Raw genomic sequence first — 15,582 nt, forward strand, 5'->3', positions numbered from 1 at the left:
GATCAGAGAACTGTTAACATTTGGAGAACAAGCTGAAGCTCGGCCTCAGAATCACAAAAGAAACAATCTCTTTGGAGCAACATTCCTAGCAAGTACGGTCATTCAGGAAGCCAGCCCCTGATGGACCCCAAAGGAGCAAGCCAGAGGGTCTGAAACCAAACTTGGTAAATTTGCAAACTGCAGTGATGTGTTAATCCTCAGCTTTCTCTTCTCAAGTCTCTCTCTGACCCACTCTTGGCCTGCCAGTTAAACCCACTGTGTCTGCTCTGTGGATAAAGGTGTTTCTATTACCTAAACAGGCATAATCATAACCGTCATGCAACTGAGCAAAGAAAGGATGCGGGATCTCTAGGCCCCGCTGGCTTGGAGTGGAGGCAGGGACTGCTCAAGTCCATCTCATGCCGAGCTCAGAGCCTCCTCAGATTTGGTCCCAGGTGGGGCAGGGCAGGACTGGGAACGGGCTGGGGAGCAAGTGGCTCTCAGTGTCCTCTGGCAGGGCTGCCACACCCTTATCTTGGGCACACCTCAGATGAAGGCAACTCCTTCCACAGTCTGTTCTCAGGTTTGTCCAGCACAGCCCTCTGTGGGGGACATTCCAGCTGGTCTCAGAGGCATTCCAAAATATGTCCTCACATTCTCTCAGTCCAACTACACTTCCTTCCTGCACTTCCTCTTGGAGATAATGCATAAGGAATATTTCTTGGGTATCCAAATCTGCTCCTGCTTTCTAGTGTTTTGGTTTTTAGTACACACTTGCCTTATCTGAGCCAAATTGTTAGGGTCTGTCTGTTCATTGCTCCTCTCTGCCTTCCTCTTTTAGGATGAAATGTCCAGATCCCTTTTAGGGTCTTTCAGAGCAATTCTACCCTCTCCCCAACCCTCACCCAGGCATTTCTCCCATCTCTTTAGTAGCCCTTCCCTGGACCTGCTCCTTTTTTGCACCATAGAGTAAGGGGATGAGAATGTTCCAGCCTTGGCACCCTGGCTTCGCCCAAGGTTCTCCCCCTTCCCTCCATCCATCCTTAAATATACATATTTTTATACTGGCGGAATCTAATTAAAATGAACTGAAGTAGGATTGCCAGATAAAATACACGCATCCAGTTAAATTTGAATTTTAGATAAACTACAAATGATTTTTAGTATAAATATGTCCCATGCAATATTTGGAACATACTTATACTAAAAAAGTATTCGTTGTTCATCTGAAATTCAAATTTAACTAGGTGTCCTGTATTTTTATTTGCTAAACCTGGCAACCCTAGTGAAGAGTCTCCTGGAGTTTGGGAAAAGAGGTCATGAAGTCAAGGAAGGACATCTTCACTCACTGGGCCTTACTGATGGAGGGATGTGGGGGATGAGTGATGATGGTCTAGTGTGTGGTTGGCAGCCTCTAAGATAAGCCCCAATGATCCTCGCCTTCTGCTATTCATGCCTTTGTGTAATCGCCTCCAATTGAGTGTGGACTGGACTTATTGACTTATTTCTAATGAGTAGGATATAGCAGAAGTCATGGGACATCACTTGCAATATTAGGTTATAAAAAGACTGTGGCTTCTGTAGGGTACTTTCTCTTGCTGTCTCTTGGATTTCTCTCAGGGAAGCCAGCTGCCATGTTGTGAGACAGCCCAATGGAGAGGCCCACATGAATAAGCTTGGAAGTGGGTCTTCTAAGGCCTGCCATCGGCCATGTGAATGTGCTTAGAAGTGAATCCTCCCCCAAGAGAGCCTTGACATTACTGTGGTCCCTGCCAATATCTTGGCTGCAGCCTTTTGAGAGACTCTGAGCCAGAACCACCCAGCTAAGTCACTCCTAGATTCCTGACTCACAGAAACTGTGAGATAATAAATGCTTATAATTTTGAGCCTCTAAGTTTGGGGTAATTTGTTACATATCGGTAGATAACTAATACAAAACAAAAAACAAAAACCAGTTGCCATTGTGTCAATTCCGACTCACAGAGACCCCATGAGTATGAGAGTAGAACTGTGCTCCATAGGGTTTTCAATGGCTGATTTTTTGAAAGTAGATCGGCAGGCCTTTCTTCTGAGGCACCTCTGAGTGGACTCAAACCACCAGCCCTTACAAAGTGCATGTTAAAATGCCTTACTTTTGACTCCACACCAACTCAGGGCTGCCTCCTGGGGTCACTAACAAGCCATCGGTTGCTATAGAAATTCAAGGCCTCTGGCTACATAACTATTTTTTTGTGTCCAGTTTTCCAAAATAATCACAAAATATCAGATGAGTGGGCTCTTGAGGATTATGGAACTCTGCCTCTTTGTGGACCAGGAAGGTGAAGCCCAGAGAGGGGAAGTATCTCTGTCAAAATCACCAGCTAAATTTGGACAGAACCCAAACTAGAGTCCAGTTACCGGCTCCCAGGCCAGGGCTTGAGCACTAAACCAGATTGCCTCTCAAAAATTACTTCCAGGGAGCATGTCAAACTGGGATTCTGAACTGAGACTCTTGGTATTTCAGGACTTCCTTGTGCTAGTCCAAACAACAGGCTGTCCTGCTCTGTGACAGGAGAAACATGGCCTCACTGTGTCAACAGTCCTCCCTGGCCTGGTGTTCTCCCTTCCCCCCATGCCCCTAAGTTTCAAGCAGGTGCAGATTAACCAGTAAACGCCGTATGCATCGGTTTACAGTAAGCTAGGTATGCATGAGCTTAAATGTGTTTACTTACTAATCTGTAGTAAACAACTTCACATGGGTTTCACCAAATCTTTGATAAGTAAGCACAACTAAGCCTGTGCATACCTCACTTATTGGGTAATCCGACTCTGCCAAGGCTTCTATAGCCCTTACTCCTAACAGGAGGTGCTGACTCTCTCCCCTCCAAAAAGGAATCTTCTCTTTTGTTCTCTTTTCCATCATTACCCTATGAAATAGAATCATGGTCACCATCTAGCTGAAAGACCTTGGACAAGTTAACTTACCTCTTTCTGGAAAATGGAGGTTTGGATGAGATAACCTCTATAGCCCCTTCTACCTCTTCAATTCTTTCTCCAGAAGAGGATTTTTAATTTCCTCAGATTAAATTGTGCTCAGTGGGAGGACTCCCATAATGGATAACTATAGAACACTACCTCCTCTCAGGCTTCCCTTGAAGGTTTGCAGGAGGAAAAGGTATGTTTTCACTTCTCATCCTGAGCCAAGGCTGCCTCGGAGCCCAGGCCAGGCACCCTGCATCCTGGACCATGCCTCTGCTGTGGGCCTGGCTGGCTGCGTTTGTGAAATGAGCTTGGGACGTTCTGACCGGATGCCCGCCACGCACCTGTACAGCTGATGTTGGCTACACAGGTTTCCTCAAGGACTTCGTTTTTTGCCACGCAGCAGCTGAATGATGGGTTCGGGTAGTTGGGCCATTCATGTGTAATGATATTCTGATGACTTGTATTGACAGGTTTATTATTTAGATACAGTTTTAACTCAGTATCACTTCCATTCATTACCTCACAGGTCAGAGTTCTGTTGATACATTTCCAGGAGATCACTGGTTTTGAGACCATCTCTGAAAAGATAATAAAGATCCAGTTCACATTAGGCTATTTTCTGACCTTAATGGATACACCTATTTATAGAGGGAGCGTTGGGGCCAGTTTGGAACCAGGAACAATTTCAAGCCCCCTTTTATTTTCAGGAAAAAAAAAGTTTCTGATAAAATTTGTAGATACATTATACCAGTAAAAAACATATAGCATCTTATGTTTATGTGCTGTTTTATAGCTTAAAACATTTTCACATACATGATATCATTTAATCCTAACAAACTGAGAAGCTGATGCTTTTCTTCCAGCTTATGCATGAAATGCCCAAGGCTCTGACAGGGTAAATGGGCGATCTAAGAATACCCACTTATAAATGTTAGATCAAGACAGGAGCCTGATCTCCTGAGTCCAAGCTCAATAGCATGAATAAAAGGGCTTCCATGTCCGCATCCCCACTGGCCTCAGGGGGCAATGCTTTAAGAACCCTACACTGGGGAAGTCATCATCTGTGGGGCCTGGGGCCTTAGCCAGAAATAAAAAGGGGGTAGATCCCCCACCTCCCACCAGGGTTCTGGGAGCAGAGTGTGAGAGGTGTGTGTGTGGGTGCTATAAGGAGCTCAAGGGAAAGGCACTAGCCTGGAATCAGGAGACCCGGTTCTGCCCTCTCTTGGCTGAAATCTTCATGGCTACACTCTGTGCCTATCTGGACCTCATCTGTAAGAGAAGGATAAAAAAAAACATTCTCTGCCAGACACAAAAGGGGCAACATGCAGCAAAGCTCTGGGCTAACTGTTAGGTACTCGTATTATTGGGAGCCCTTGTGGCTCAGCAGTTATGAGCTTGGCTGCTAACCAAAAGGTTGGCAGTTTGAATCTACCAGCTGCTCCTTGGAAACCCTGTGGGGCTGTTCCTACTCTGTCCTATAGGGTTGCTATGAGTTGGAACTGACTCAACAGCAACAGGGTTTTTTTGGTTTGGTATTATCGGTGGTAGTTCTCACATTCACAATCATAAACTCCTTATCTCTTCTTTTCCGATATTCTAATAATTTAAAGGCTGCATCAAAAAGGAAAAAGCCTTCGCCTTGACATCAGATAGGCCAGGTCCAAATTCTAGGTCCACGATTTCCTAGCTGTTAAGACATCAATTTTGCTTATCTACAAGTGGCTGTGCTACTATCTTCCTCCATGCTGGTGGGTGAAGAGTAAATGAGTTAATAAACAAATGAATGTAAAAATCTAGCATCAGTGCGTGGCACACGGGTACTGGTTGGATCAAAAATTCAAGTGGGTTTGGAATACTGGTGCCAGCTCTGTGGGAGTTCCCATTTCAACCACCCACATCAAGGTCATCCTTGGAACACTGCTGTCTGGGTCACGCTGGAGAAGAAACTCAGGACTGGCTGCTTCATCTGCAGGTCCCCTCCAACCTCCAGCCACCCTCTCAGGTCAAGTCCCAGCTCAGCCAGCTTTGAGAACCCCTTACTCCGGAAACCAGAGGTCACCAGGACTGCACCAGGCTCACTTTTTCTTCCTTCTCTCTCTTCTTGCCAGCCTCTCCTCTCCTCCTCCTTTTTCTTCTCTTTCACTCTTTTTCTCATACTTTACTCCATTCTCTTTCCCCTGGTTTGATAGCCTTCTGTCCGCTCATTATGCAGATTGACAGTTTACTCTTCACTGATTCCCTCCCTCCCTGACTCCCAGGCAACAGTATCATCCCCATGAATGTTCCCAGCCAAATTTCTTTTTCTGTCACAGTATACAAGCATGCAGAAATAAAGTTTTATTTCCATCCAGAGAATGGCAAAACTCCAACACACAACCCGCCAGCGCCAGTGCCAGTCTAGGGGTGGGGTCCAAGCGTTTGCCTGTCTTTTCAAAATGGAGGTTGTCTTTTTGCTGTGTACAGTAAAACCTGCAAAAGCTGGAAACTGTGTAAGGTGGAAACCTGTCAGAGAAGGAAAACTCAAATATTTTCCACTAAAACGAGTGATAGAAATGTGGTAAGACTGTACCCTGTCAAAGGTGGAAAACTTGTGAGACCCGGAAAAACAAGGCAGTCCCATCGAGTTCCAGCTCTCACAGGTTCCACTGTGTAAGAGTATCATACAAGCATTGTGAAAATTGATAAAATGTCAAAAAAAGTTTAAAAACTATTAAAAATCACCTGTGATTCCACTACCCAGAATCAATAATTATTAATATTTTGATGTATATCTTTACCAGGTATTTTCTATGCATATATACATATATAAACAATATTAAAGCTGGATTGTATGATTTTGTAGTCCGCCTTTTATTCCTTACTGATCCATTACAAGCTTTTTTTCCTTTACAAACATCAATAAATATACATCTCTGCCCTATTTTAAAATAATACACTCATAATTTAATACGTTTCTAACTGTTGGGGACTTTTGAATCCCTTTCATTATTTTACTAACATCATCAGTGCAGTGAGTGATATGCAACCTGTGTAGCCTTATCTTTGTAGATCTCCTTTCTGTAAGATCACTTCCCAGAAGTGTCGTGGCCTGGGTTAAGTGGGTGCACATCTTTAAGGCCTTCTCATAGATGAGAACTTAACTCTGGCTAGGATCATTTCCTTCTCCACTAATATCTGCTTCTAAGGGCTCTTCAGCCAGTGGCTGCTCAGCCCTCTCCTTGAGGAGATGTGGGCCCCATGACTGGGCATGGAGAAACAAAGAAATGGGGGAGGGGACAAATGCTGAGCAAATACATACATGTCCCAGGCTCTGCAGAGCACGTTTTCATACGTTGTCTCATTGAAGCCCTCAGTGTCCCCTGAAGCTGTTATTATTGTGAAAACCAGACTCAGAGCAGATTGGAAATTTGCTCAAGACCACGTGGCAAATACTGGTGAAAGGACCACAAATGAACAGGCTGCATGCGCACACACATATGCAACGCTGAGGCAACTGCTGTGTCATGGAAAGATCGTGGTTCTTCGGCTAAGGGGGGCAGATTTCTTTGGGGGGTAAGGAAAATGTTATAAAATTGATTATGGTGATGGTTATACGCAACTCTGTGAATATACTAAAAGCCCTTGAACAGTACACTTTAAATGGGTGAATTGTATGGTGAGTTATATCAGTAAATCTATTTTAAAAATAAAGATCACTGTCTTGCTAACAGGATCCCCGGGTTTCAGTCCGGGTTTTGCTCTTGTCAAGTTGCGAGACCCCGGACAAGTCACTTCCGCCTGGGTCTCTGTTTCCTTATAGAAAATAAAGGGGAAATAACCACTACCTCTCAGGGTCGTGCTTTAAATAAGATCATGTATGCGAAGCGCCTGACACCTAGCTGCAATTGACTACGCCAGCTGCTACACTAACCAAGACATGAGTGGGAAAGTGCTAGCACGGAGCCCTGCAGAGGCTGCGGTTCTAAACAGACCCCTGGGCCCATGCAGGCTGGAGTCATGAGGTCTGTGGTTCCCAGAGTCCATAATCAGTGCTCCCTTCTGCTCCACTCTCAGCCTCATGCCATTTCTGGACAAGTTCCTCATTCAAGCATCCAGGACTAGAGTATAGAAAATCATCGTTTTCAGGAAGGTTGACAATGTCTGGGATTGTTGGAGTGGGACCGCTGCTTTGTCTGTGTGTCAAGGGCAGAGCTGCGAGGGTGACCGTGGATAGGAGGAGGGGGCCCTGCCTCTGGTAACATTTCCTGTGTGAAGCCCAGACATGTTTGTTTGCTCACCAAGCAGCTGGGCTGTTCTTGTGTTGGTTTTTCGTCTTCTTCTCCGAGTCAAGTGCAGTTTCATCTTCTCACTACCCCTTACTGCTCCCTGTCCAGTGTCCCCTGGACTTTCAATTCAATGTCACTTGCATTCCTAATTCTCTTCCATCACTCCCTCACCCAAGTCATCTTGCCCATCTTTTCTCCATAAACAACCCTCAGGATGCTCATCCCACATTCTAGGCACCATTTGGGACAGTGGTTACCAACTCTGGTAACTCATCTGCAGATCCTGTGTAACCCAGAAGCTTTAAGAATCTTATGATGCCCGGGCACCATGTTGAGAAATTCTGATGAGGCCTGAGCACTAAAAACTTTTAGTCGTTTCCCAGTTGACTCTAAATGTGCAACCAGGTTCGGAATCACCTACCAGCCCCTCTTCACTTCACTTAGATTGTAGCAGCAGCTTCCTGGCTGGTCTTTCTGCCTCCATCTTCAGTACTCACTCCTGCTCTTCTAGAACATGCACAGACATACAAAGCCACACCCTGTGTATTTTCTACACATACCCGCAAAAATCACCTTCCACCTTCGATCACTCTATGTTGAGCAGATCAGAAACAAGGGCTTCTTATCCTCAAATTCATTCTTTCCAGCCCCTCCCTGCCATAAACTACTCCTTCTGAGAACCCTGGCTTGGAATTGTCTCTTTAATTGAAAGACCTGCTCCTTTCCTCTCCAGTTAGCCTCTCCTCCCCTGCCCCACACACCTAGCTTGCCCCTTCCTCACCTGGAATGGCCACTGTTTTCCATTCTCCACCTGTTTCCCTCCTCCTGATTAATGCCACCATAATCCAGGTCTTCAGCCAACCCCACATCCCTGTAACCAACTGGAGAGGGAGTTTTAGGCGGACAGACTTGGGAGTCTGTCAGCTGTTTATTTCCACATAGGTGGCTTCTGTCTCCCCCATATGACTGTAGTCTCCACTGGGGCAGGAGAGATGTGTTACATTTTCTTTAGAGCTCGCCTTCTGGGGAGTGACCTTTCTCCCAAGGTCACTGTGGGGACATTCCATAAATGCTATTCATCAACTTGCTAAATAGTACCCATGCTGAAATGGAGGAATTTAGGAAACAAAGACTTACCTAGAATCCTCAAATCAATTGTTCTTTCCAGCACATTTTTCCCATGTATATCAAATAGCATGACCTGGTAGGTACCGTTACTATTTCTCGTCAGATTTTTAATTTGCAGAGTTCCATCTGAGAATATGTGATATGTTTCATTTAGCTGGTAAATGTCCTTGCCTTTGCGAAATTGCCCAATCTTGGTTTTGGTTTGTGCTATGTACCATCGTATATCATCTATAGAATCATTCATCGGGAAATCAGAAATGGTCAGGTTGACGTCATGGTCCAGGATACCGCAGGTGATCTCAACCTTTGCAGGGAATGCACCTATAAAAAGCAAGACAGTTACTGAGGACTTGAGGCTCACTGCCAAGGAAGGCTGGGCTGTGGCGTCTTTGACTCTTACATTCACTTCAGGGTCTTCAAAGAAGCTTCTAACTGTGATGGTGGAGACCCACATACTAACTTACCTTTGGTGGGAATGTTGCAGATCAGAAGGAAGCTGGCTAAAATTTTACATGGCAGGTTCATTGTTGGGGTTAGCTTCCTTGTTGTGATTCTGAGCTCTTCTTGCAAAAGAAACTGAAGCAGAGCTGGTGGAATCCACCCCCTGAGAGATTAACCACGTGCCTCTTTTTTGCTTCTTTTACAGTAGCGTAGAATGTGCACACGCACACACATCACACACACACTCGGCAAACCGATCCTTCTGATGCGCTTCTTTGCCAAAACAGGTGTATTTGTCAGTGTGGGTTTTCTTAGCGTATTTTAATCTCAAAACCACCTCGGGTAGATTACCCTCACTGAAGAGAAGAACTGAGAGCTTAAGTAAGTCACCCAAAATCCCAAAACCCACTGCCATCGAGTCAATTCCAACTCATAGCGACCCTATAAGACAGGGTAGAACTGCCCCATAGGGTTTCCAAGCCTGTAAATCTTTACAGAAGCAGACTGTCACATCTTTCTCCCATGGAGCAGCTGGTGGGTTTGAACCGCCAACCTTTTGCTTAGCAGCCAAGTGTTTTAACCACTGTGCAACCAGGGCTCCTTTTCACCTAGGATTACCCTTTAGAACATGAGGAGCCAAATTCAACCATACAGTCTGCCTTCTACCCACTCTGCTATATTGCCTCTAACAAGGTCACATAAAAATATGGGTAAATGTTGTAAGTGAATAGCAGAATACAAATATTTATCCTATGACTATAAATATTGTAAAATGTATACATATGAATTAATTATGAAAGCAGATTTTTTCCTTTCTTCCAAAAATTGGTTTTAATATTCCACAATTGTTTTTGTCATAAAAAGAAACAAATATAAACTGATTCTCAGTTGTAAATGCTTGAAATCTCCAAATCTAATGTTTAGCATATATTTTACAACACTATTGAAATTTAACAGAATAATAGAAACTTGTTCCAAAACAAAGAAGCATAGAGATGATAAAAACACTATTAAAAAACCAGAACCAATGATTCAAAAACATTCAAAGTGGTTAACACTGTATATAGTTAAAGGAAAGGGATAAATAAGGTAAAAAAGGGAAGTGAAGGAGTACTGGGAAAGAGAAAGAGAAATTAAATTCCTAACACAGCAAGGGAAACAGATTGGAGATGGATGAGCCCAGAAAAATATGCCAGAGGCATCCAGTCACAGAAAAAAGGGCACCTAATGACAGATCTCAAAAAAAAAAAAGAAAAAAATACAGATTTATGATTCTTTAGAACGCAGTTAATAAAAAATCTTAAAAGTTTTTTTTTTTTTTCAACTTTAGGTACAAATATGGATATAATCTCTCAGAAAGTTCCCCAGGAAATGAAATTAAGTCAAAGAAATGGGTCTCTACCACTAGGTAAAAAGAAGCTTAAACAGAATATTTACCTCATTATCATGTGATAGATCCCTACCTCATATCATCCACAAAAATAAATTACAATTGGATTAAAAATGTTTTAAATAATATTTTATTGAGTTTTTAATACACGTTTATACAGCAGTTTAGATTCCCATTCAGCAATTTCTGCACTAGTTGTTCAGTGACAATTGGTTACATTCTTCACAATGTGTGAACATTCTCAATATTTCCATTCTGATTATTCTGTTTTCATTTATCTAGTTTCCCTGTCCCCTTACCTTCTCATCTTTGTTTTAAAGTAATTGTTAACTGTTTGGTCTCACGTAGGTGATTTTTTAAAGGAGCACAGTACTCATGAGTGATATTCTTTATTTTGTGTGCCAATCAGTAATTTAGCTAAAAGGTGACCTCAGGCTAGTTTCAGTTCAAGGTTTAATGGATTCAAATTCTAAATGTTAAAGGAAACTGTAGTAGGGCTGAAAAATATATAGAAAGGTATTTTTATACCTTTGAGCACGGAAGGCCTTCCTACATAAAATATACTATCTAGAAGTAATAAAATATGGGTGCAATTAACTACATAAAAATTAAAACTTCATGTGTAAGCAGAGACAATAACCTAAATGAAAAGGCATACAAAGTATTTGCAATATATGTGAAAAATTATTACTCTCTATGATATATAAATAGTTTCTATCAATCAATAAGAAAAAGAAAACCTAGTTTTCAAAAATGGGCAAAGGATATGAATGAGCAGTTTATTGAATAAATACAAATAGTCACTATGAGAAGATAGTTAACCTCACCAAAAATATATAGATATCATAGCCATTAAATGTGTTTTTCACTATCAAACTGGCAAAACTAGAAAAAAGAAATTTACATTTTTGACAAGAATGTGGCAAAAAACAGGCATCTTTATATAATATTGAAGGGAGTGTGAATCAACAACTCTGGGAGGGGAGCAGAATTTGGCAATTTTCATCAAATTCTAAAATATATATTTTGATTTAATAATTTTATTCGAGATAATCTATCTTACACAAATGTTTGCATAAATGTACAAAACTTCTGTTCAAGAATGATTACTGTGGCACAGTCTGTAATAAAAAATTGCAAGTAACTCAAATTATGACAGATCCATACATATTCTGAGATATTGTATAACAGTTAAAATAGAATGAAGTAGACCTATAAGTAAGAAATGGAAAGATATCTTTGATAAATTACTTGAAAAGAGCAAGTTGCAAAACCATAAACATGACATAACCCTTTTTTATATATTGTATTATATAATGTCACATATCATATTACATTGATATTATTAGTGTATGTATGGAAAAAAGTCTAGAAGGATTTGTGCTGAATTTTTAATAGTGCTTATCTCTCAGGACTTGAATTGCAAGGGGTCTGAAGGGAAACTTACACATTTTACTTTATCAACCCCTATGAAGTTTGAAATTTTGGTAGTACACACATGTTTTTATAATAAAAAGTTTTTTATTTTTTGAATAAAGCTAGCTTCAGACACACCTGCTTTGACAAGAGTATACAGATCCTGAGATGCAATTAAAGTCTAGCTACCAAGGTCTGGTCTAGACTTTATGATTGCTGTTGTGTGCCGTCCAGTCGATTTCAAGTCATAGTGACCCTATAGGACAAAGTAGAACTGCTCGATGGGGTTGCCTAGGCTGTAATCTTTACAGGAGCAGATCTCCAGGTCTTTTCTCCCGAAGAGCAGCTAGTGGGTTTGAACCACTGACTTTTGGGTTAGCAGCCAAATACTTAACCATTGCGCCACCAGGGCTCCTTTTAGACTATGTGGTGACCAGTATCATTTAACTTCCCTCAGCTTTTAAAGAAGTCACCCCCTTTCCTCTCACTTTCCTGATAGTTTTTCCTTAGCTCTCAGGGAGTAAGTGGAGACCGGCTTTCAGTTCTTCCTTTCAAAACGCTCATTCTGCTCCTCTCACGTCTAACTCAACTCTGAGTGATGAGCATGGCTTCAAGGGCAGAAACCATGAAAAAGAAAAGGCGTAATAAATCTGACTTTGTAAAATTTAAAGTTCTTGCATGTAAAAAGCCATTAAAAAAAAAAAAAAAAGACAAAGAACTTAAAGGGGCAAATTATTTGCAAGATACAAAGATTAATATCCTTAAAATTAAAATCCTTTTTTAAATATAGAAAGAAAGCATGGGCACCTTGATATTAAAATGGGGTCAAGGTCAGAAAAGGGACAAGTCACAAAAGAATACAATAAGCCTATGAAAACATAGTCAACTTATTAATAATCAAGAAAATATAAACTTCAACATACATGCAATGTATTTTTTTTATCTCTCGTTTAAAAAACGAACATGTACAGTGTTGATGATGGTGAAAACGGCATTCTGGTATATATGGCCAGTAGAAATGCAAATAGGTTCATAGTTTCTGGTGTGCAATTTGTCAGTCTGACACAGAAATATCAGTAGAAAGAACTGGTTAAGCAAATCATGACACAGACAAATTGTGGAATGTGGGAAAAAAAGCAGATTACGAAAACAATATGGTCCCTTTTTGTGTTTGTTTGCTTTTCAAAACCTCTGTGTGTCTTTTGGAAAGATGCCCACCTAGGTGTTGATCCCTGAATGGTGGGAAAACAGTTACTATTTTGTTGTTACTGTTGTTGCTATTCTACCATTTACAAATTGCGCATGCATTGCTTTTCAGTCTATTTCTTTTTAATTCTAAGTGGGCACCCAACTTAAGTTAAACAAACAAACAAACAAAGTTCTGAAGCTGGGTGCCATCCTTTACGTGTGTTTCAGGGGAAAATTTGGTCAACGACTCGTCCCAGTCTCTCCCTTGCCACCTTTTGTTGTCTTTGTCCTATCTTCATTGACCCTTTTCCTTACCCAGACTAACACTCCTAGGGAAACAGATTGAAGGGAAGAGAGTGAAAAGCAGAAGAGGGAGAAGAAGAAAATGTTCTCAGAGGTCTTGCTTTAGGACGGGTTCCTATTCCCTGATAGTAAAATACAGACCATTCTGACTCCCGCCTTTTTCTCCTTGTTGTTTTCGTTAGCTTCTGTGGAGTCGGCCAACCCCATGCACCCGCAATGAAATGTTGCCCTGTCCTGTGCCATCCCTATGAACAGTTGGGGATTGGACTATTATGATCCACAGGGTTTTCAGAAGTAGAACACTAGGCCTTTCTTCCTAGTGTGTCTTAGTCTGGAAGCTCCGATGAAACCTAGTCAATATCAGAGCAACACGAAAGCCTCCACTGACAGGTGGTGGCTGCACATAAGGTTCACTGGCCCGGAATCCAACCCAGGCCGACAGCACAGAAGGTGAGAAGTCTCCCACTGAGCCACCACTGCCTCATTCTCTCTCCGCAGATCAATACAAAGCACTCTTCGAGAATCAGATCAAGTTAGCACTACAGCCAAAATGACCGTTGCTATAGTTCTCACCTAACTGAATTCCTACAGTCCTGGGATTTTAGAGCTGAAAGAAATTCCGGAGGGGACCTGGCCTCCTCTCCACGTTGTAGTTGAGGGTCCTGTGGCCCAGAGAAGTCCTGTGGTGCGCCTTCCCCCAGGCCGAGTCAGGTGCCCAGTTCCCAGCCTCCCAGGCTTCCAACGCTGGGCCCCTCACTGCCTCCCACTTAAAGCTCAGTGCCATCTTTGCCTCCTGCACCCCTAAATTTAGGCAATCGGTAAGCCTGGCCTCGCCTTCCTATGTAACATCCATCTCTCTCTGGTTCCTCCGCTGCTGCCCGCATTACACCGTCTCTCAAACCCAGGTGAGAAAAATGAACAAGGAGCCAAGTGTGTAGCATTTTATACTAAAAACAGATATTTGACGTGGCCTCTGTGATTATCCGAAAGGCCACATGGTGTTTCTGTTTGCCGCTCTGTGTCCTTGCTGTTCATCTGGGTAGTCATGTCAGAATCAGATTTCGTAGCCATTTTCTTGGGCCTAGTTCCTGCCAGGCAGTGAGCTGGGTGTTGCCACGAAAGTGATGTCACGTAATCAGCCACCAAAGCATATTCCTCTGTGGGAGATGTCTTCTTTTCCAATTAAAAAGGCCATCTCTGAGAATCTATTCCTCTGCCAGGGGCTATCTCCTCCAGGGCAAGAACTGGGCTTTCCTCTTGTGCTGCCCACCCACACAGCACAGTGGGCAGAACCGACTCATGGCAGCAGTTCCTGTGTGAAGCCTGGGTTCCTGAGATGACAGTCACCCAGCCTGGAAGTCCCCGAAGGGTAAATGACTCTGAGAGAAGAAGAGGTGGGTGATCGGCGATCACCAGGTATATAATCACGTGATTATAGAGAAAAGAGCTTTGAGCCCGGCAGACCCAGCCCCTTCACATACTAGATATATAAACTGAGGGGAGTCTATGTCTTTGAGCCTCAGTTTCTGCATTTGTACAAAAAGGATGAATACTTAGTTCAGGAGGTTATGGTGAGGGTAAAATGAGGTAATGTGTGTCCAAGGTCTAGCAGGGTCCAGGACCCCTAAGGTGTCCTCAACAAATGTCAGCTGTCTTCCCTGTTTGCGGCTATATTCCTTATAGAGAAACCTACTTAAGAGAATAACCAACCAGTTGCCATCGACCTGACAGCAACGAGTTGGTTGCTTTGTTTTTTGGTTTTGCCATCAAGTAGATTCTGACTCATGGCAACTCCATGTGTGTCAGAGTAGAACTGTGCTCCACAGGGTTTTCAGTGGCTGATTTTTGGGAAGTAGATCACCAGGACTTTCTTCCAAGGTGCCTCTTGATGGACTTGAACTGTCCATCTTTTGGTTAACAGACTAGAATGTTAACCGTACCACCCAGGTACTCCTAAGAGAATAAGGGACAAAATATGCTTCTTCTTAAAAAATAAGCCAGGAAAGCTTGAGGCTCTCACAGCTTCTGAATACCTTTCTAGCAAGTACATTGGGACTTGAGACTGACGAGGATTAGGAAACTTCACGAGATTTCTCAGGCATTTGTTACTTTTCTCTGCCTTTTATTTGTGTGACTCTCCTCTTCCTATTTCTCAGAGTCTCTTAGCTATGAAACCAGTGGGAGCTGTGAGCTTGTGATCTAGGAAGGGAGTGACGTGGGGGACACTGCAGCTAGGTTTGGTAACATGAGTCCCAGGACATGAAGGAGGAGGAACCAGCTACACAGAGTAGAGGAAACTAGATGGAGACCCTAAGCCTTAGGAGAACAGGGTGGGAGATATCAATGGCCTGGACCAGGACATGGGTTCAGTGGCTTAGCTGGCTGGAAGTCTACACGGCTCTCCAGCAAACAGCAAGAGCCCAGTAAACGCTGGTTGTATGAACAACTGGGCAGACAGGTGAAAGAAGAGTTGGTATAATGGAAATTGAGCTAGCAGACCAGGTTTAAAAT

General features: G+C 42.7%; 1 protein-coding gene across 3 annotated transcripts in view; it reads right to left on the reverse strand.

Annotated features, from left to right (window-relative positions):
• CD2 (CD2 molecule) overlaps positions 1-8,936 on the reverse strand; it is a 37,494-nt gene extending 28,558 nt beyond the window's left edge. For 2 of the 3 annotated variants that reach the window (XM_023734882.1, XM_023734881.1), the window contains exons 1-4: positions 8,798-8,936; positions 8,343-8,654; positions 4,132-4,209; positions 3,282-3,518 (exon numbers count right to left, since the gene is read on the reverse strand). In XM_023734882.1, coding sequence (XP_023590650.1) covers positions 3,282-3,518; positions 4,132-4,209; positions 8,343-8,654; positions 8,798-8,858 — 688 coding nt within the window. In that variant the 5' untranslated portion in view covers positions 8,859-8,936. The remainder of the gene's footprint in view (positions 1-3,281; positions 3,519-4,131; positions 4,210-8,342; positions 8,655-8,797) is intronic. The other variant, XM_004380433.3, reaches the window with a different exon arrangement.
• Positions 8,937-15,582: the final 6,646 nt, after the last annotated feature.

This window comes from Trichechus manatus, unplaced genomic scaffold (assembly GCF_000243295.1).
Source record: "Trichechus manatus latirostris isolate Lorelei unplaced genomic scaffold, TriManLat1.0 scaffold00073, whole genome shotgun sequence".
NCBI classification, from domain to species: domain Eukaryota; kingdom Metazoa; phylum Chordata; class Mammalia; order Sirenia; family Trichechidae; genus Trichechus; species Trichechus manatus.